Raw genomic sequence first — 23,314 nt, forward strand, 5'->3', positions numbered from 1 at the left:
TGTTCGCTCACTTTCTCTCTGCTGGGATTTTTTTCCACTCCAGGGAAAGATGGCAAGTATTTTTTTCCTTTTTCCTTTCATGTCTTTCCTCTTGTTTGTGAGCCTTGTTGGCCCAGTAAGTCTGGCCAAACCTATTCTGGTCCTATTTTATTGATAACTGTTTGTGTAAGACTGTATTCTTTACAGTGTTTCATCTATGTGCAGTGTAAAACTGTCCGAAACTTTTGCTTCGGTTAGTCATTTTTATGATTTATGTGGTAAATATAGCTTTTGGTTTTTCCTATTCCTCTTTGTGGGTACCGAAACTTTACAATTCTACCTTGCATTTTGACTCAGGACCTTAAGCATAGGAGTGAAATTGAAGGCATGTGGCCATGTTGAATATATATGGAGCTATGGTGCTAATGTTTTACCGCTCAGAGACGGAATCTCATTTCAGTTTTTGGTGCCCGTAGGAGGTTCCTCTTATTGATGCACTGTTACATACATTCAACAGGTGTTACATTCCACCCTGTGGAGCACTATCTCAGCTGCATACAATGATTATTTCGGCTTAATGTAAGCTTAATATTATCCTGCATGGGAGGAAGATCAATAATACTTTATACCTCTCACCAGTTTCTGAAAGCCTGATGGCGGACAAGTTTGATGAATATGGCTATACATTTATCGCACCGAGGTAAGCCGGCACGTAGTTTATTCTGATTACATTTTCCTAACCATTAGAAAAAGATGTTTTTTCTTTAAACTTCTAACATGACGACCATGACATGGTATAGAGGCACATTTCAACCTTGTGGATCACTTGTTTTTTTCTGCTTTCGCTAAGAGAATGCTTTTGTTTCCCGCAGGATGTACTGCAAGGACTTAAAGCCACCTGACAAGAACAAAAACAACACGGAGTTCCTCATGGAGTTCAACGATTACATTGACACAAAGACTCCAAACAACCCCATGTGTGAGTATCAGAAAATGAAGAAATACTTCTTTCCACCTTACATGCTCCTGGCACCGAAGGCGTTTATCTTGAGATTAAAAGCTTTTACACTGGATGTTATTGGACTCTGCAGTACACTTGGACCTCATTCTCGCTACAGGCTCCTGCAGTATTTACATCTCAAAAGAGCCGCTAAGCTTTACAGTATTTGCTGTAGTATGGATATGTGAATGAATCTTAGCCATCTGGCTTGACATTAAGGTGTGCATTGAACATTTAATGGAAGAGCGCCAACAGAAACCTATTCCCAAAGGTCCCTCTTTCCAGTGAAATACAAGTCTGGCTTGATGGTTTGGTGTGCATGACCGGGCAAAGCTTTGTGATGTGGAACCCCTGTGTTCGTGTTACCCATTTGATGCTAACTCTAAAAGTCTGACCATCACACGCCTGAGTGCACATGTGTGAGGCACGTCGGCTTAGATGTGACACACACACGCTCTCACACACACACACACACAATATTCACCAGTAATATGCCTTCCACACCCCACCTATAGCCGCTCGACCTCATCCAATTACCATGTGTTTGTGAGAAAGAGCAGGACACGTCAAGCCAGGAGCACGAGAGGAGCAATAAAACACAAATCAGGGGCCAGTGGACCTTCTCCTAAACATCTGACCAACGCATTAACATCCTTGCCATTTCTTGTACACTCATTGATATGCATCGCTCACGTTTTGTTGCCCGTTGAGTTAAACAGAAGGTCCCCAGATATTTATAAAAGATCTGCTTTAATTTTGATTTGACGAGTTCAGTCGGAGAAGTTAATTTCGAGCATCTCAACATGATCAATCCAATAAAACTTTTCACCCAATTGAAACCATTATTAGCTGCTAGTTTAATGGACTCCATAGGGAGTTCAGAGGGAGAGAGAGTATGGCCCATGTGGACTATTGGCGGTCTGAGTATCGTTACACGCTTTACTTGGTTAAGCCACTGCAGTGGCGAAGAAGTTGGAAGTACATTAGGAATTCCTGGGCTGCCTTCAATAAAGGATCCCTAATGAAAACCACTGCACGAGGAGGGAAGGTGGAGTCGGGGGGAAATAAAGTGTTACACCAGCTGTTTTCTCTGATGTGTGTGGTGTGTCATAAAGGTTTGACTAGGGTGGGGGTACGGCGACGAGCCTCGATGTTAATGGACTGAAGCGGGTCGTCGCAGAGTTCAAAGTGGCTGGCAGTGCCAAAAAATGGGCGAGCGGCTTTTATCGCTTGTTATTTTTGTCGTGTGGTCTTGTCCGACGTCTTGAAAAATCAATTTGTTAAACCTATTCCAACCCACCACCGACACCTTAGCAGCATTTGGCGCATTCGGCAATACTTTTTGTGACTTTAAATACATATTTAATTGCTCAAGCTCCACTATAAGATTGTGTCTGAGATACAACCTTTTATTCACGGACATTCTGTCAAAAAAATAAATAAATAAATAAAATTATCCCTTGGTCAAATTGGTCCTCTTATGTTCCCTTAAACTTAGATTGCATAGGGACCTTTTAGGTGCTTGTAAGTCTAGCAATATGTAAACATCTTATAAAGATGAGACACTTTAAAGACAGTTAATCATTTACTTTCTTGACGGTCAACAGACTCACAAATGGTATTGAAAGATACAGTCACATAAAGTTTAGGCTCAAGTGATGTTTTGCTGTTTAGGTAATGTAGAGCTGGTGAACCGATTGCTCCTGGATGCTGGCATCACCTCGTCCCTGATCAAGCATTGGAAAGCAACCGAAATACAGTAAGTGAAGAACAGACATTTTGCATCTTTACCATCAATGCTTTTTTCATGATCCAGGAAAACATATGGAAATGTGGCATACATTTTTTTTTGTTATTTGGCATTTGGTAATGAATGGCCAAGTGAAAATTGAATACAGATGGTTCAAGTATTTCAGCATCACCAGTAAATGTCATGCAAGCATAAAGCACATTCCAGTTTTTGTAATTGTATGTTTTATTGCCTTATCTTCTCTGCTTGTCAGGCATGGTGTCTTGGCCAGATTTGTTGCCACCGATGGAGGGATCACGCGGGTCTACCCCAAAAGGTACTTGTCAAGCTCATGGGAAGGAGGGGAGTAAGGGAAGCATAATGTGTTCAGGGTTATCTGATAACAAATTATGATGTGTGGTCTGCTAAGAAACCTGCAGTTTACCCATGAAGTGCTTTATATTCTATAGATGTCATTTTGAACATTCATTCCTCCATCCATTCTCATTTGTTTGAGTCTGAGTCATGATGGTATCTGGTGAAGTAAAGCAGGCCAGTGACCACCCAAAGACTGACTATAGATGAGGGTTGGAATGTAGATTAACTGGTAAATTGAAAGTCTCATTATCATGCTTGCATCCCTCTTCTGAATGACACAGTTCAATGTAGTGACCAGTGGTGTAGTAGGTCTGAGAACAGGACACTGCAATCTATTCAGGATAAGGTTTTCAGTATGTTACAGTTACATATTACATGTCATGAATGTTTTTTGAAAGTAGAAGAGGAATCAAAGTTCTGAGTTTTGGAATGTATTGCAGACATCAAGGGAGAAGGCAACATTTGACAACGTATAGATACATATACCTTGAGAGCGACAATATTTTAGTTATTTGTGTTTAGGAGCAGGAAGCTAGGCATGAATTACCAGCATATAACATGTGTTCACGATCAGAGAATAGAGCAGGGTCAACTTGAGAGACAGACATTTAATTTAAGGTTTCATCTGCATAAAAGATAATATATGTCAGCATCATATTCTCAAAGTGGAAGCGTTCAAAGGGAAACTGCAGTGGACCCAATACAGGTCCTTGAGGTACCCCAGAGGAGAGATAATGACAGTCAAAGTTGCTATTATTGAACATTACTCACTGTATTCTATGACGTGAAGATGACTTGAACCACAGCAATACATTAATGCAGATGCAAATTTAGTTTCTAGGTGATCCGAAAGGATATCGTGGTCTGTGGTTTTGAAGGCAATGCACGGATCAATCTGGACTATGAGGAGTAATGTAGGACAGCAATCACCAGATTGTGCAACTTGTGCCCTTCCCTAAAATCTGAGATTCAAACGTACCCGGGGAAAGTTAGATTTGGCATGTCACAAGTGTGAAAGCCAATCGCTGTCTAATACGCAAATACCAACGCATATCAGTACAAAGAGAGAGGGTTTGCATAAACATAATGACGGTTTTGACGGCAAACATGGTAGAGTATGCAGTTTTTGGCTCTAATCCGGATCTTGAAGCTTCCTTCCACTATCTACATAAAAATCCCACCCTGATATTATTGTATGTTTACCAACTACTTACGCTGTCACAGCCTCTGCTATTTACAATCCATCAAGCTAACAAACAACATAAATGTGTTTGACAGTGCTGGTCTGTACTGGGACGAACAAGCTGAGACTTACGAGTCGAGTTTTTATAAGAGAAGTTTGGACAATGATCTGTACATCTTCACTCCAACACCCTACCGCTCGAACAGTGAGTAAAAGCCAACATGAATGTGTGTCAGGTGTGTTTTCCTGGGACTCAATGTGTACGCACACATATACAGTGTTATTCTTCATCTTACAGCAAGTGAGGAAAGTGAGGACTCAGTTCTGGTGAGCAGAGCAGTAAACCTTAACATTGATGATATCATACTGAAACCCGCTGGTAAGGACACACACACACACACACACACACACACACACACACACACACACAGAAGTGTATTTACACATTTATACCTCCTCATTTCTCAAGTTGTCTCTCTCGTTCTGCCACCTATGTACAAACACATTCACACTTACAGCTGTATGCTTTATTTACACGCCTATATCTGCAACCCTATAGTCTCAACCCTAATAATGCCTTTTACTGTAAATGTTCTGACACACACACACACAGAGACCCCTATTCCTCATTTGTCCATTCTCCCTCTCCCTCTGTCATATACACACAAACACACACACACACACACACACACAAAACCCCACATCAAATTGTCTGGTCTCCTGTGATCCCTGGCCAAGTTTGCATTTTCGAAAAGTTCAGAGAGTAAAGTTGACACAGAGGTCCAACATGATCTAGGATGTCTGGCTTTTGTGTTTGATCCCAGTGGTCGGTGTGAAGCTGGACATCGGTGCCTGGATGGCGAGCTTCATCAACACCACACAGAAGATCAATGTGAGTGGACTCTGTCTGCATGACGCGTCCGCACAAGGATACAAACAGATTATCGATCAGACTTCTTATTACTTTTTCTGCTCTACTGTATTTTCAGTGCAATGATGAGATCTGTGGCTGTCAGCGTAATGATATGGTAAGAGGGTTTGATTGCATATTACAAGTTTCCAGCTATTGTTTTTAGATTTTTTTTTTGAGCATGCAACATTGGTTTAATCTCTATGTGATTCCAGTATGTAGACTGTGTCATTCTGGATGATGGGGGCTTCCTGGTGATGTCCAATCGAGATGAACATATTGATAAGGTGGGCTTCGGCATTTTACTCTCACTCACAAAACTAAAGAGCAAAAACTTTCAAATAAGGCGTGCTTTATGAAGGGTTGATAATGGTTACGAATGGGTTTTATCAATGATTCATAAAGCCAACATTCACGTTTTTTTTGTGTTGTTTTTGCAATTACTAACAATGACCTTTCAGGCTCATAATCGTCATCTTTACAGACACAAACACACGTACAGTAATCGTACCATTTTTCTCCGCTAACCTGATCCTATGCTAAATGCTAATAGCGGGTCCCTGCTGTCGTCTGAGTGAATGTTTTTTCATGCGGCCTCGGCTCCTTCTTAATCAGGCCTGGGTGTGCGCCGGATAAATCAGTGGCCCTCTGAAGTTTGGCAGCAGCACTTAAACCCAGGCAGGGACCTGAGGCCTTGTTTGGAGAAGGCTGTGTGCCCTCAATCATATTTCCTACAGGAGCAGGAGTTTCTCTCTCTGTAAGCTTCCCGCTTTTCTCTCCCATTTTATGTCTTTCGTTCCTTTTCTTTCTCCGAAAACCCTCGGGGAGTCTGCAGCCAACAGGGCTGTGACTGTTAATTCGTTATTTGTTTTACTGCACAGGGAAAGGAGAGAAGGCTCCCTTTACCTTATAGATTCGAAGATTTATATATCCTTTGGCTGTTAAGACTAAAGAGGAATGGATATGTGGAGGACGGCTTGTTAACGGTGACCTTACAAAGTGGAAGGAAAGGGATAGTTTGCATTTCCTCATGCGCACACGCATGCACGCCTTTCGGCGCACACACACACACACACACACACGTAGATGAGTACTACTTACTGTACAAACTCCCTCCTGGACACAAGTACTTAAACACTCCCGTGCACACGGTCGTGTCACACGTGCCGAGACAAACTACTTCCTCTTCGTGGAAATTTATGGCTGCCTGGTGGATTGTGTTAATCAGATTATTCTGAAGTCCATCATCCTGGTTTGAATGTGATTTACTGAGTTTGTGCGTGTGTCTGTTAATTCACTGTGAACATTGTCTGCACATGTATTCACATTCTTAATTGTTTTTGTGCATGTGTTTTACATATCGTGGGTTGAACCTATGAACGTGTTTAAGTGCTCTGTAAATCTAAAGTATTGAGGAAAACCTCAGTCATTAACATTTAAAAAAGAAAACTCACACACAGAGGGTTCAAAGGTTTCTTTGACCTTTTATTACTGAAACAATTTCCGCTGTGAAATTGTGAAGTTAGTTACACACTATAGTCTTGTACATTAAATGTTAAAGTGCTGGTGTACATAAATATCTGTTCATGAAGTCTGGTATCTGTATCTGTGTCTACTTGACTGTATTAAGGAATAAGAGATATAGTATACCGTTTACTTTTTTATTTTAATTACTTTAGGTCAGAACTTCTAGCCAATTGTGAGCATTGTTTCAGATAGAGACTAAAAATCACAGTGCTTTTGGCATTTTGGAATTTAAAGAATCTCTTCTTTGAAGCAATATTTTAACATTTTGAGCTCAACATTATAATGACATAATGCCTCAGATCGTCATTATTCTAGGTGATGCTGTACTTGCATGCATCATACTCCTAAACAGAAATATAGTAGTAGTGTACAGAATCAATGTGCAGTGCAAGAAAAGAGGGCTAAAAGTGACCCAGCAGTCCTGGGGCACCAAGAGCAAAAATGCAGCCATGTGTACAGCATATGGTGTGTTATTTAAATGTTTTCATCCATTTCTTCAATCTATGACCCATGCTACAAAATTGCTTTCGAGTAAACATTTTGATTATCCTCCCCCGTCTCTCAGATTGGGCGTTTCTTTGGTGGTATCGACCCGATCCTCATGGTGAACCTGGTCAACTCGTCCCTGTTCACCTTTAAGAAGACTTTCGACTACCAGTCGCTCTGTGACCCTGAGAAAGAGAGCAAGGCGGCTGCAGGCCTGCGATCCGTCTACGTGGTGAGTTACATAAGCCAGAGACCATTCACACACACAAACACACACACACACACACACAAAGCCACCCACGTGTGCACACCCACACTTTACATGTTCACACATTTTGATAGCCACACATTTACATTTACTCAGTTACCCTACAAGTACACATACAGACATTTGTAGCCATACCTGCCTGCTCACTCACTTCCAAATGATCTCACACACACACACACACACACACACACACACACACACAAACGTTTACTCACCAGGGAGCCATAAATCTGGATAGAGCCGATGAGAAGGGAAGCAGAGGGTATGGTGAAAGCGTTAGAGTGGGAGTTTTGCAGGAACAGTAACAGGATTAGGTGGTCTAGCGTGCTTGGCTAACACACCAAGTGATGTAGAAAGAGGCGCTGTTTTTCATCACTTACAAATCGCACAGCTTTCAATGAAATGATGCAAACTGTCTGCAGACATCAGTGGTGCTGATGAATTTCTCTTAGATGCTGAACGGCCATTCCAGATAGTGGTAACAAGCTGATACCTAAGTGGGACATTAAAGTATTCGGTATTTACAGATGCAAGAACTCCCCTTGCTAACAAGTGCAACCATATGATTTCCCGACTCGCAACACAAATGTGTACACACGCTAATGTGACCAAAGTGAGATGAAAGTTGCAGTTATTTGCTGATCAAAGACACCGTCGGCAGCCGGCGATGCCTCCAACATAGTTGGTTAGGACTCCTTGATGACTCAACACGCCATCACCTTTCAAGAGAAAGGATGCAACACTCATTCAAGGCCCTTGCATGCTAACACTAATCAAAGCAGCATGTTGGCCCTTTTATTCAAAGCGTGTGCTACTTTGTTTTCTCACTAGCTTTTTGTTTACATATTTATGCTCTCATCTGTTGAGGAGGATTGTTGTCTAATTTCCTCTGGAGAGGGAAGAAAATGGAACGTCTGCCTGGCCTTTTCGTCTTTGTGCCTGGCAAAACTAGACGGTGCAGTCACTGTAAACACAAGCAGGATGTTCATACTGCCTCAGCCAGTTTAAAAATGATTTGTCTCAAGATTATAGACTTGATTTTGTCTTTTTTTTCTGACATTAATCCTCGTTTTTTTTGTCCCCCTCAGCCCACAATTGCAGATATTTTGAATTTAGGATGGTTTGCGACAGCTGCAGCCTGGTGAGTCTGAACCTTTTCTACGGTGGTTGGCATTAGTGTCAGCCCATTTTTCCCCCAAATGATTGATAACAAAAATATACACTATAAAAGCCAGTATTTAAACTCAGATCCTAATGGAAAGCAGGCAAAGGATTTGTTTCTCCACAATAGACATATAGCATCTGTTTAATAGCTGAATTGTTCCCAGGACAGTCGGCATACCACAACATCTTCCCTTGATTTATAGTTGCATTTGCATTTACACCAATGATTTATTGTGGATTATGTTCCAATGAATCCAGACATTTTTCATCCCTGGGTTTTTGCTCATAGGTCAATACTGCAACAGTTACTGGTCAGCATCACATTTCCCAATTTCCTGGACGCAGGTGAGTTCTCGTCAATTTGACACAGAAAAGAATTGAGCTTTGAGGTTGTTCCTTTTTTTTTTAAATATTGAGCAAGCTCTAGGCCCGCTTCAATGGTCTCATTATGGAAATGAAGAAATGGGTGTTCATTTTCACTTTGACAAGGCCTTAAAAGATATTGAACACATTATTTTCAAACTCTTTCTTCATCTTGAATTCTGGTGAAATTCTCAACACATGCCAAGAATATGTAGCCTAGTTAAGGACAACATAGTTCATAGGAACACTTGAAAACTCATTTTTCCTCAGAGGAGTTAAAGTGTGCAATATGTTCATTGGTTTGTTCATCAGTTTGTTTGTTATTTCCCATTGCACTTTCTGGATTTATGGATTTGCAATATGTGTTTTTTAAGCACCACAGGGTCATAGTTCGTTCCCCTCAGCTTCACTGGGCGTTTTAGTGTCTTTCAGCTTTTTGTTTTTGTTTTACGGCAAGTTATGTTTCAACAATATTCCACTTTAACGTTTTTATGTGTCAGAGTGAAGACCCCGCTTACATGAATGAACATGAATGTGTTTGCGTGTACCTCCACAGCCGAGATGGATGATGAAGTGTCAGATGCCATGCTCAAAGAGGTCTGCATCACAGAGCAAACTCAATATTACTTTGAGACCAACAACCTGTCTTTCAGAGGCACAATCGACTGTGAAAACTGCACCAGGTAAAAAAAAAAAAAGCTACACACCTGAGTGTATCTACACACTGAGAGTATAGTTAAGCTCCAAACACACTCCCTGCCCTAAACTGATATGTTTGCATCCATGAGACACAAATGAAGTCCCCAGAGGTGGCACTAAGAAAGGGCTGTAAAAAGTCACATGCCATGAAGGTGAAGTCAAGTCACTAGTGTGGACCACCTTCTTGGTCATGTTCCACTGTGTGGTTGTGTACATGTGTGTGTGTGTGTGTGTGTGTGTATGTACCACATTTTTAAGGCCCCCTCGTGCCGACTAATGGAGTGCCTGCCCGCATGCCGCGCGGCGTTCCTGCACATTAGCCGCACATAAGTTTCTCTTTAACGACCGCCATAAAAACAAAGCAGAGAAAATAATTTGTGCACCAGCGACATGTGGGTTTCGGTAAAGGTCCTGGAGGACGGCAGGGTGGCACAGCAGGTCTGTGTTCCCTTAGGAATGAAAGCAGTTTGGAGACTTCATTGAGCGATCCACAGTGCGCTTTTCATTGTGGTAAAGATTACATGGTCTCTTGAGTGTTGCTTAGTCAGTAAGTCTACTTTAAAGCAGCAGGTCCAAGATTAGTGTCTTCCTTTCATTACTTTCTGGTTAAACGTTGCACAGCGAAATGTTATCTCCATCTTTCCTGGACTCAAGCCAATGTGTCTGCTCCTCTCTAGACTCTACCATGCTGAAAAGCTGCCCAAGACGAACCTGGTCTTCATCATCGCTGATGCAAAAGTCACCTGCTCGTCCTGTGACACCAAGCCATTAATACAGGATGAACAGCAGTGTATCCTTTTACCCAACGCAGCCATCATCTGGCAGAGAACATGGACATTTGATGCAGTGAACAGATGTTTGAAGAAGTTTGTGTTTTAGACAAGATAATCATGAATAGACGCTGATCATCTGTAATTCTCTCTACTCACTACAACCCTCCTCTGCGTCCACGAAATCCCACAGCCGTAATAATGAGCATTTCCCCAATAATTGATGTTTAGAATGTTTCCCGGAACAACAGATGTGGCTCTGCGCATGCGCTGGGTGTCTCTCTGCTGTGTCTGTCAAGCAGATGGGATGCTTCTGCTGCATAGCTTACAAACAAATCTAGTATGCTCTCTCAAACACACAGGGCTGTGGTCAATTACAGATTAAGCTTCTTGGAAAACACAATGCTCCAAAATGACTGCATCACTGATGTATTGAGCAATGTTCTTGAGTTCCAAAAGGACTCATTTTAATTGTACTGGTTCCGTTTGATCCGGACAGTAATATGATATATCCTAGTGATTTCCCACATTGATCAAAATCTTATGTATGATCATTTTCTGTCGGGTAATCCGATTGTCTCCTGAAAACAAAAAGGACTGATGGTTATGTTCCTGACGTTACTCATCCAGCTAATGGTCCTGATCCCTGTGAACTGGCTCAGAACCCTCGGTACAGGAAAGGGCCCGCAGTCTGTTTTGATAACAACGAACACGTAAGTTGCTTGCGTCAGACGTGGACGGCTTCTGGTTGAGACCAATTTGAACGGTACAGTTGCAAATTGTGCTCCGTGTGTGTGTAGGGTTTCAAGCTGCTAAACTGTGAGACTGTTGCTGCTTTATTAGTCTCCCAAGAATTAAAGAAGTTTTGCAGGAAATCCAGCCTGAAATGGGAAAAGCCTTTAAAATTAATGTGTGTGCCCCGAGGCTACCGTTTTTGGGTTTCACTGCTAAAATCATTTGAGTTCATCGCCAAGAAAAATCTAGGTTTGGTTCCAGCTTACAGGACAGAGCTTCAGTCAGTACTTCTAGACAGAACTATGAAACTATTCTCTGTGGTTCCTCACTTCGCTCGACCCTTTTCACATCATACATAGTGATTACACTACTGATTACAACAGCTTTAAAAAGAGAATATACTTAACAACGAAAGACAGCTAAGATTTAACTGGCCGGACTAAAAAAAATCAGGTCAAACAATTGGAAATTAGCCAACGGAATTATTAACAAATGTTATCATTACATTCGATGTTTAATCAAGGTATTAAGTACAAGTGTTAGTTTATAACATCCAACCCTACGCCCAGAGTTACTGGGGGAGGACATTTCACCTTGAAGATAAGGGGTAGAAACCGCAATATATTAGGGACCAATAAAAAGAGGACGGAAGGATTTCAGCCAGTCTTTTTAAAAAAAAAAAAAAAAAATCTAAGCTCTGAATCTCACTGGCCCAGAGCCCTAAATCCCTAAGCTGCGCTCCTGATATGGAAACAATATTTCAGCGAAGAAATTCTACCCATGGCACCTTTCCATCACTAATATCTTTACATGGGTGCATGTTGTTTCCTTTTTTTGTTTTGTTGCAATCCCTCCAAAGCTGTTTGTGCGCAGATTTCCCACGCGAAGATTTGCAACAACAGTTGGTTGTTGCTCGACTTTGAATAACTAAGCTGAACAAACATTTTCATGAGCAGCACACAATCTCTGCTTGTGAAACCTCTGCGCTTGTTTGTTTTCACTCTATCTTTTTTTTACAGTGTCAAAATGTGTCAGCCCTGTGAATTAACTCTAATGCCTGCACTGTCTTGCTCACTCACATACACACTAAAACGTCCCCCCACACCCACAATATATATGTCGTGTACTACTATTGTCTAAACTAAGTTCCATGCCTTCTCTGCTCATGTTTGCTTTCTAACTTCTTGCTAACTGTGTGGACCTTTTTGCTGCATGATTCTCTCTCTCTCTGTTTTCTCTGTTTCCTGTTCTGTGATTGGCTGTTGATGGTTAGGATGAGGCCCTGTGCCGAAGGAGCGCAGGCTCCCCATTGGCTTCCTCTCTGCTCATGTTACTGCTGCCACTGATCATGTGCTGGCTCGGGTCAGTCCCATACTGCTAACTTTCTCTTTCATTGTTATTTTTTTATCATTATCTGACACGCAATCTAACTGCCTTTGGCTCTTAACTTTTACACTCTTTCTCCTGGTGTTTCTATTCTCAGTTTTTTTTCTTCACCATATCTCTTTTTTTTTTTTTTTACATATCCGACTGTTTCTGCTTTGTCTGTGTGTCTTTTTCTATTGTTTTCCCACCCTTATCTTCCTCACCTGTCACTCTCTCTTATGTTCTACCACCATCTGTCTTCACCTCCCCCTAAACTTACCTCCCAGTCTCTTTCTGTCTCGCGCCAACATTTTCTCCATCTCACCTGACTTTGAACTTTAAGCCATGCTTTTTGTATCTTTCCCCATCTATCATTGTCAGTCTCCGGCAATCGACTCCTGTGTCTATATCTGTTGACATCCGATTGCTGATGTTGCCAGACGCTAGCTAAATCAGGCCACTCACTTCTCATTTGCATCCGGACGTTTGTGTGTCTCCTTTAATGATTCTCAGCTCCTTTCCTCTCCAAAAAAACATATCAAGGGAAGACATTCTTTCCCTTGTACCTCACCAGATGCTAAACATACAGAGTGGGAGTCTCCAATCAGTTTTGGTCAGACATGATGGCTCAAAGTTTTCCAGTCAAGTTCAAAAGAGACATTTCAAAGCTTTTATGTTATTTTCTGACCTCTGACCGTTTGCAAAGCTTCACCCCCCCCCCCCCCCCCCCCCCCCCCCCTCCCCCCCTTAATTAGTTTATTAATGCTACACCTGTCAGGCTTTCCGTTGTCTCCCGGCACATATGCAGTTTACAATGATGAATGTGGCAGATTAACTTGTCAAAATTATAATCCAAGTCATTTTTTAAACAATGGATCCTTGATTTCAGACAGAAGTAGATGCAAACAATCTTTAGCCGGAAAAATCAGCAATCGCAACTGGCACTGGCACCTTTTATAGGACTTTAGCTCCAAGAACTGGTCAAAACTGGTCAACTGGTCAATTTTTTTATGTTTCCAGCTAACCTTTAAAATCCTGCAGAAGGGTCTTACGTATATATCCACTTGATGATCTTCATCCTGAACAGTCAATAGTATATGGATGCTAGTCATGAATGGGGCTTATTTTGATGTGACCTTTAACCCCTCAATCTAATGTAGCGAATGTTTTGGCATTTTGAAAGGAAAAGGAAAAAAAGACACTACTGTCCAAACGTATTAAATGCAGAGTATCGCTCTTATTACAGCTCCATGCACACCACTGTATGCAAAGAAATCCAAAGCTTGACTGATTGACGTGCCTTGCGGTTGCTAAACTAAGAATAGACGATCTGCATTCGAGGGAAGGGGTTTGGTGAACGGTCAATTGTAAACTCTTTCGTGTGTTGGCTTTAACAATCAGTAACTTCACTTCTTTTTCTCTCCGCTCGGTTCCAGGAGCAGGACCCTGACTGTGGCGGGGCGTCCGGCCTGAGCCCCTCACTTTGGCTGATGGTGGCCCTTCAGCTGGTTCTGCTCTGGGTTTTGACTGGCTCCAGACCCCATAACATCCCGTCATGACCTCTGAAAATCCTCATCACACCCCCCCTCTCTTTATCTCTCTCTCTCTCTCTCCCTCTGATACCTCCAAAATGGCAACCAGCATGCAACGCTGCCACCAAAATGAGGAACACCCGATGAGAAGCACTTACAAACACTGACAAACAAACGAAAACCTGTGAGCCCCACATCTTGTCAGTTCCTCCTTTTGATACCTTCATTTTCAGGGGTTTCTCAAAGTGATTTCACCAGGTGCAGTGTTGAAAGAAATGTTAATTGGAAGATATAACTTTGAAAGACAAGAAAGACCTCAACCTCTGCCGGCCGTCTTCAATAGTCCCCGCCAGCTGAGATTAGAGGAATCCAGAGATTCATTTTGATTGGCGACTTCTGAACTTTCTCTGGATTAATGTCATTGATGATAGAAATCAGACTGCCTTATATTATCAGAGGGTTTTAAATCATGATGGGGGGGGGGGGTCTGACTGTTTCTGAAAGATGTTGAGCAGTTCAGGATCAGCGCTGCTTTTTGCAAGCGTGTAATTTATTTTGAATCAATTTGCAGTGACTAGTTATTAGGTATTTATTGTTTTGTGATTGAGAATTCGGCCAAATTGCAGAAAGAGATGCCAAATCTTTACATCACAACCTCGTGCCCTGAAAATAACGTCGTCTTCGACTGATTTTTTTTTTAGATAGACTACGCAGAACATTTTCACAGTGTCCCTGAGGGTATCGAAAGATGCATCGTCTTTGCTTTCCCCTCCGTGTTCTTTCATGTAGATACTGTATTTGCAGTGTGGATATCATTGTTCATTGTTATGTTCATGCACAGAAACCAACCCTTCAACTGCCACAGGGCCTGCTTCTAAGTGTACGGATCTTAACGTTGTAGCTGAGCATTTAGTCCATCAGCCCTGATCGAGAGTAGGAAACTGGAATCTGGATTTGCCGCCTTGGTGGTATTCGATGTGTTGCCATAGTGCGCATTAACCAATCGGGGTGAGCCTGGCTGGTGTCCTATGCATGCTCAGTGGACAAAATCTCTAGTGCCATGTGGACTGTGTGACTCAGATGATCCCTTCAGCTTTGTCGACTGTGGCTACTGAGTGGAAAAAAGACTGGTAGTATTTATTTGTTTTAATTTTTATTTAAATGAAGCGTCGGGACAGCATGCTACTTTTTCTTTTATTGCCACCACTAAAGAAGATGAATGAAGGGGATGTGAGAGTTTGTATTTGACATTTTGGTCAACAACAAAAAAAGGAAAAAGGTATGTTTGTATTCACTGCTGTCACTTTTTAAATCAAATGACTACTATCTGCACTGCAATTCAAAGTGCAGCTGTTATTTTCTCTTTACAATTTGATCCTTACTGGAGAACAACCTTTATCTCTATGTAGTAGTGAGGTTTCCTCTTGCAACCTATTATACTGTGGTGTTCTATCACCCCAGAGAAATCACTGCAGTCAGTCCATGCTTGTGGTCCTATTTTCTGCTGTATTTTGTTTTGTTTTCTCCAATATAGGGACATCTTGTTTCATTATGTGTGCCTTGTTTTCCATTGGTTACTTATATAAAACATACAGTGAGAAATTACAGATGATTTACTGTAGATCCTTTTGTTGAAATAGTGTCATCTTGTTTGCCAGAGAGCAGTTAGATTTATTAATCAGCCAAACCACTGCTGCAGAGCAAAGGAAATCTGACAAAATAATAAAAATCAAATCATTTCACAGGACCAAATCAGGAATCTTAAAGCAGCTAAACGCCAATGCAGTACAAATAACGTCAAAGAGGATAAGAGAAAATAACTTCATTAATTGCAGGATGAAAATATAAATCCATGCTGATGTTGCAATATGTAGAAAATTACAGGCATTTTTGTGTTTAATTCAATATATCAGGCAGATGGGATTGTTGTAGACATCAAGCTTTAAATCCTGACTATAAAAATGTGATTTTTACTTGAACCAGCTGCAGTCGATGGTTTGTTTGGCGCTGCTGTCAATGAGTAATCACACAATTCGATCGTTGTTTAGGTGTCTGTTGGTTCCAGGTAAGAATTGACAATCGCAGGTTACAACAGTAAACTTGTACACCTGTTTAGTGATATCAGATATGTTAGGATACAATTTATGGTTTTACTGCCTACTAGCAACCCCAAATCATAAAATCACCCTAAATATCATAAAAAAAATAACGATTTCAATTGTTTTTCAGAATCAAAACATCAACAGAGTAACTAATTTGGGGATTTGTGGAATGCCTCATATACTACTAAAAGAAAACCAAGGAGTGCAACTTTGTGTAGTGTTTAACACTGGAGCATGTTTGTAAAAGACTACTTAATTTAGTGAAAACCATAAATTAAGCTGTGTGTGTACGCATTCCTCCAAGTCAGATCAAGGAGTGCTGGTTTGTCCATTTTCTTTTATGGCAAAGCTCCAACACCACCATCATCATCATTTTCAGACTTTCAACTTCAAAGTGGTCTGAGTGCACTTTTTACTCTTCTCCTCTTCTCTATCTTACACTGTAACCATCCAACAAAATCAATGTGGTTATACTAACTATGGTATTAATGCTCTTCATTTACTAACATACTCAAGAATATCAAGTGCCATATGGGACTCTCTTATTCTCTTGTGGAGAAACCTATTATCGTAATATAACATTTATGCAATTTACCAAGGCAACATGTAAGTCTCATAAATCGTTTCCCTGTGCTGCATGGTAGTGGCTTACAGTTTAATTAAAAAAACCATATCCGGTGTGCTCCTGCTTTAGTGTGTAATGTTGGGAAGCATAATATTCTGCGTGTCAGGCATTTGTTCATGATGTGATGAAGTATGATCAGCTACAATTACTGCCTTGCTCTTGGGGGGACAGCATTTGGCTCCGCCCTGCTCTGAGTCAGCTGGGGAAAGAGAATCCGATTGGCCAGCGTGATGTTTGAATGCACTACTCAATCTGTCGGATTGGTTCAGGCCATTTATGAATCACTATTGTTTCAGGACCATACCGGTGGTTTAGCAAGTTTTAGACCAATCACTGCAAATCGTGAATACTGTCTGCTAATGTGTCCGATTTTCAGTTAAGCTAGCGGTGCGGCTCTAGTTGGTCTACCGCTTTGTTTGACCAATTCCGGATGAATCTTTATCGCCACCATTACCTCGTCTCAGGTTGTGGCATTGAGCGAAACGTCTCAACAGCTATTTGATTCATTGCCATTAAATTTGTATGAATTGTAATCAATACTGTGATCCCTGGACTTTTAATCTCGCGCCATCATCAAGACAAAAGTTCAAATTGTTCAATAATTTGATTTGATACCTTAAAAACCAACGACATTCCCATCAGCCTCAGCTGTTTAGTGCTATAAAAGTAAAAAGAAGTGAACATTACTGAAAATATGCAGATGTTAGTGCTGCCGATGAGCATTTAGCTCAAGCACCACTAGCCCAACACAGCTGCTAGCATGGCTGTGTAGACTCTAGTTACCCGTAAATGTTATCATGATTTTCCTAGACCTAACCAAGCAGTTTTGTCTGAACCTATAAATGTTTTGTTTCAATTGACCCTTCGCTAAGTCAGCACATCAATAACTTACTGTTGCACTGAAGCTACTGAAGGTATACTAAGTGTATACACATGCTAATTAGCTTTTTAATGGTGCAACAGTGAATAAAGACCTTCCCGGCTATACAAGAACAGTGTTCATCGTCTTCCGTCTTGATCGCCAGGTGATCTATAGACTTTTGTTAGCTTCTATCTTTATCTTTTTAACCTGTTTTCCTTCAAACACATACTGTAGACCAGGGGTGGCCAACCAGTCAGAGACCAAGAGCCACATTTTTTACTGTGTTACCGCAAAGAGCCACATCATACACATGGGCACACATGAACATCACCCTATCCCTTCCTCACACACACACATACCTTTGCTCAGCCAGATTTATTGTAAATGTTACACACCAACATGATAATGACAGAAATTGACTCCTAAGACCACAGGCCAGTCATTTTCAACAATGAACATTGTGTGCACTGTCTCACACAGACAAACTCTCAGTTCAACCAAGTCCACAAACAAAAATATAATAATTTACAATAGTGTTTTTCTTTTACTATGCATGTTACTTAGTGGGACTTCTGGCATTCCTTGCCTTGAACAATCCTCTTCAAATCTGGCTTGTATTCCGTTGTTGCCACTCGAAGCAATTCTTTCACATGGGTGTCAGTCAGAACAGATCGATGCTTTGATTTCACGTGTTTCAGGGTAGAAAACACAGACTCGCAGACGTATGTTGACCCAAACATTGACAGTATCTTAAGCGCAGCCCGTTTGACATTGGGGTATTTTTTCATTGGCACACTTTTCCAGAACTCAATGGTCCCTTCCCTTAAAGCAGGTTTGAGTTGGTACTCCTCACAAAGATCGATCATCTCTAACTCAGCCGCATCCTCATCTGTGACTAGCGGGGCTTTCAAACAGTCCGTCTCGGCGTTAAATGGGTCGACGAGGAACGTAATCTGTGGCCGCACATGCGCGTTTGACGAAAATACCGTATTTAACTCAAGCGAAGCGAACACGCACATTAAAAAAACACAAATACAAACTTCGATATGAACGTAAGAGCCGCATGAAACCGGGCAAAGAGCCGCATGCGGCTCGGGAGCCGCGGGTTGGCCACCCCTGCTGTAGACCCTTCAGTCTGCTTTTTTGTTTTTACAAGAATTACATCATATATATATTCAGGGAGTGCATTTAGTGACGGTGTGGGCTCCGTGAAGAGTGAATTCACATCGTTAACTTGCTGTGCAGTTTGGCCATATGAAGCATTAGAATGGTTGTGATAACTATTGATAATGCCGATTCAATCAGCTGATTACACACAAAATAGGTGCTCTAGTCTTGTTTATTTCCTACTACATTTTATGCGCTTCCATTCACGCTAGAAGCTTCTCATTCAAGTTTTAAGAGCCTTAATAAAGTTGTACAGAGAGCTGTACAGAAATTAATAGAAACAAATGTCTGCCTGAAATGTAAGAAAATACCTTCAAATGTGGGAAAAAAGTGGATATGGTCAGTAGTAATAGGCTAAATATACATTAATTGTAGTTAAGACTATTGTAACGTGTCGTGGTTAAACTTGCAAAAATACTGGTATGGTCTTTTAAGTCACAAAATAATACACACCACCTAAAATGCCCCAACTGGCTACTTTTAGAGATGCACAGAAAACATTGGAGAATGAACATGAGCTCCATATAGTTGTCCAGATTCATTCTACTCTCTTAAGTGCTAAAATCAGATGCTGTCACTTCAGGAATAATATACTCTCGATGTGATATGAAGTGTTTTTGACTCTCTGTTGGTGCTGTCTGTATGGATTGTGTGGGTTGGCCTTTTTATTTCTGGAATCTTGAGGATTGCTTAATGTGTGTTTTTTTGTGTATGTTACCTTGCTGCCACTCTTTGGCAGACGATTGACGGGCCTGTCAGTCAATCTTTCTCTGCCTTCGGTTTTAAGGCAGGCTCTTGATGGAGGCGTCCATCAAGTCGCCCCCTCGCCAGAATCTTTGGGAGGGTCTTGGTGGGCCTCTTTGTCAGTCTCCCTTGATTGTGCTTTAACATGTTACACTTTAGTGGAACTTGATTCTCCAGAATCGGTCATGTAAACATTTGTACAAAACTGATGTTGTTCTCAACAAAAAGAAAAAAGAACAATGTTTATAATCATGGGGAGGAAAAAACGTGTTTATTCATGTGCAAATAAGGTACATTCAGAATAAAAGTTTATGATTACTATCTGTTGCATTGTGTTTCGAGTTCTGGATCGTGTCCTTTTTCTTTCAAAATATCTCAGTGTTTTCCACAGTGGATCAGATTTCTGTTGCTAACTTCTGTCACATTGCCAACACACATTTCCCATCCAAATGTGTGTGAAAATGAGAAGGAAGCACCCTGAGTCAGCTCTCCCAGTGTCTAGCCAACATCAGAAACTGACGTCCAGCCAAAATCAACAATGTCCTGGAAAAGAAAGGATTGGAGGTGTAGGTTCAGCCACATCTCTCTACAACATTGAATTTGGCTGAAGGACACGTCCATTAACAACGACCCGTAATGTTCTCTGGTCATAAATTTAAAGTAATTCCTGTTTTCCCTTTTGCACGTTGATCAAATGGTAAGTGACTTTGTCGTTAGCGCAGTCCGCTTTACACTTGAACCTGAAACCAGCTGTGCTCAAGCCCAGATTCTTTGAGCCGCTATTCCTCACTGCCCCCCGAAGACAAACTACAGGCTCATTTTACTCTTTATAATGGACGTTAAAAACCAACCCTAGTTCTGCATGGTACACTGCTAGAAAAACTATAATCCTTTAGGTGCTTGGGGACATTTTAACTGTGACCAATTACAATATCTTTACTATTTATTTCTAGTAAAAAATGGCCTTTATTGTTGGTAGTACAGCTGGTGAATGACTATAAAGAGACCAATAATATGAAATTACATATTTTACAAAGGTGACAGAAATTGATTACAACAGCATCAACTAAGACTATGGGACATTTTAAATAGGTATGATTTGAGGGACTCTGCAATCAGTGAAGAAACTGAATACCAATTCAAAATGTAATTTATCAACATTGTAGTGACAGTACATTTATTCAACCCTCTTGGATTTTGTTGTATTTTGTAACCATAGCATATTTTTCACTATCTGTAATCTGTTTTTAATGCATTACCTTTCCTTGTATGAAAGATTTATTGTCATGCTCAAACTAAACGTTTTCCAGTGACAGCACCCTGTCTCTCTTGGATTTCACTTTTCTTTTTTTTTTCCTGAAACTCTTCCTCTCCACAAGTGTTATTCCTTGTCCGTCACGGATGAGTTGCGATGTCAACAGCACACGCTGGATTTCCTGCCAGGGGCCTTGGATTTCACGTCTGGCAACAAGATGACCCAGTCGGTTTACACTGAGAGGTCACTCTTGTTGTGTTTTTGATTGTTATCCTAAGTCCCTGTGCTTGTGTCCCTCTGTCACTGATTGATATCTGGCCTGAAGTACCGTAAACGATACTTCGGCCTCTAGAGTGAGTATGAAAAGTTTATGGTATAAGTCATTACATTTGGTAGTATTAACAGTTCCCTCATTACACTGACAGATTTGTTTTTATAAAATGGGCTTTCCAAGGAGTATGGAGATGGTGTCACATTTCGTTTGTGCACCAGAGGTAACCTTTAAGTACTTTATAAAATGGGATCCAATGTGCTGGACTAGGAACGGTTACACACTAAAGCTCACTACTTCATTTATATGCGTGTTCTGCTCTCAAAACCCCCTCTCCCCCTCCTCTCAGATAATGCTTGCGCTTGCATTCCTGACCGTGTGAGATGAAGAAGATATGGTTTCTGCATTCTCCCTTCCTATTCCGTTGGAAGCGATCCTTCAGCAAGGACAGTTTTGGATTACTGAGAAGTAATTGTCCCGATTATGCCCACGAGCAAAAACCAGCTGACCACCACTGAGAACCTTTTTGTTTTGCACAGATGCAGGCCACAAAGGATTCAGTAGGCACATGTTTATTGGGAAGAAAGAACAACTTTGAGGGTTGTGGTTGGGGAAAACAATGTTCAGAACCTCAACCAACAACAAAGAGTGAGAATAGGACCACCAAGGCATTGTTGAAGTTTTGGTTTGTCTAGACATCTCCTGTCTCTTTAGTGTAATTTTAAAGGTCGTTACTTTGACTTTGTGCTCAGGGGGGACATCTGTAACCACCCCGAATCCCAAATGAAGTTTGTACCCCTTCATTTAAATTTCAAACACCTCATAAAGGCGTTTTTTGGCCCTGGCTCAAAACCCAATCACAACTGCTGTAATAGATATGTTGTGATACCTAAAAGGCACAATGGGATCTAATTTCAGGGAAGCTGAGATTGATGTGTTTAGCATATTGTACTCCTGCCGGCCGGACCCCTAGGGCCTTTCTGTGCGACGTTTGCTCGTACTCCCCGTCTGCTTGGGTTTTCTCCGAGTGCTCTGTTTTCCTACCACACAGTTAATTAGCAATTGGTAGTCTGTCTCTATGTGTACAGACTAGTGACCTGTCCAGTGTGTACCCAATGTAATCAGGGATTGGCTCCAGCCGGTATAGCTTTTGGGTGGATGAATGGATCAGAGAGTCTGTACCCTGAGGGTCAGCAGTCAACTGCATGCAACTCTTTACATTGCAGTGTTTTAGATATTAGATTACGATGAAGGCGATTACAGTAAAAGTATGGTATTCTTTCATCATGCATACTGGCGGTATGCAGCTCCAAGTAGCCTGTAGTTTCAGGAAAACTTATCTGTACATGAAAATATCTTTGCTCTCAGCGCAGTTTATGTCAAACACCAATCCCTGTTTATCAGTTGTGCTTTTATCATCACAATGATAACCACATGGAACTGTATTATGAATTCTTGATCATTATTGTAAGGTGCTCAACATGGAATTCGGAGCATATCTGAGATGATTGAGGTATTGCCTCCACACCACTATCAACATGGAGACGGTTGAGCCAGCGGGCTAGCAGCTAACGGTGCTACAAATGTGGTTGGCATGATTAAAGTGATGGCATATCGATGATGTGTATTATTACAAATTCAGAATAATTCTAGCATGTCCAAACAATGATGCAATTCTTAAAGTCTCAAAAGATGTTATTTACACAGCCCTTAGCAACCACCCGAAAGCTCAGAAAAAAAGCTTGATGAAAACCGAACGTTTATACAATTGGAATGGCCAAGTAAAAGCCTTTTCTCCTCCTTCCAAAACAGCTTGAATTCTAAATTTCCTTCACCTGCTCCCTGGTCCCTGCACCACTTTGGATCCCTGTTGGGAGCTCTGACTTTGTGACTCATCTGCTGGTCATTTGTGTACTCACTTTTTTGTAATTGCTGCAGTCTGGCTTTTCATGTTCCTTTCATGTTTTTTGGCCACAGAGAAAGTGGAGGCTCCAGCTGTGGGTATACAGAAAAATACCCAGAGCACTGCAGTGATCAGTACCGGAGGTTTTGATGCTGTTTTAGAATCCTCAACATCACCCACGGTTTTGTATCAGCTCTCCTTGACTGGAAATATGAGTGGTCCTTATCTCAAGGGAGAGGAGAGCAGAGGAAAAGAGAAAACAGAGGAGCACTTACATAGATCTGCAGACCGGCCCGA

At 41.3% G+C, this 23,314-nt stretch overlaps 1 protein-coding gene across 1 annotated transcript in view; it reads left to right on the forward strand.

Moving 5' to 3' along the window:
- Positions 1-19,900, forward strand: part of LOC306713991 (voltage-dependent calcium channel subunit alpha-2/delta-1-like) — a 78,493-nt gene extending 58,593 nt beyond the window's left edge. The window contains exons 23-38 of the mRNA XM_079183870.1: positions 619-679; positions 852-958; positions 2,654-2,738; positions 2,983-3,045; positions 4,365-4,474; positions 4,568-4,648; positions 5,094-5,161; positions 5,259-5,297; positions 5,395-5,466; positions 7,272-7,424; positions 8,549-8,601; positions 8,914-8,969; positions 9,544-9,670; positions 10,364-10,476; positions 11,087-11,169; positions 13,993-19,900. Of these exons, the coding sequence (XP_079039996.1) occupies positions 619-679; positions 852-958; positions 2,654-2,738; positions 2,983-3,045; positions 4,365-4,474; positions 4,568-4,648; positions 5,094-5,161; positions 5,259-5,297; positions 5,395-5,466; positions 7,272-7,424; positions 8,549-8,601; positions 8,914-8,969; positions 9,544-9,670; positions 10,364-10,476; positions 11,087-11,169; positions 13,993-14,115 (1,394 nt within the window). The 3' untranslated portion in view covers positions 14,116-19,900. The remainder of the gene's footprint in view (positions 1-618; positions 680-851; positions 959-2,653; positions 2,739-2,982; positions 3,046-4,364; positions 4,475-4,567; positions 4,649-5,093; positions 5,162-5,258; positions 5,298-5,394; positions 5,467-7,271; positions 7,425-8,548; positions 8,602-8,913; positions 8,970-9,543; positions 9,671-10,363; positions 10,477-11,086; positions 11,170-13,992) is intronic.
- The last annotated feature ends 3,414 nt before the right edge of the window (positions 19,901-23,314 follow it).

The sequence above is a fragment of the Pholis gunnellus genome, assembly GCF_910591455.1.
Source record: "Pholis gunnellus genome assembly, chromosome: 22".
Classification (NCBI taxonomy): Eukaryota; Metazoa; Chordata; class Actinopteri; order Perciformes; family Pholidae; genus Pholis; species Pholis gunnellus.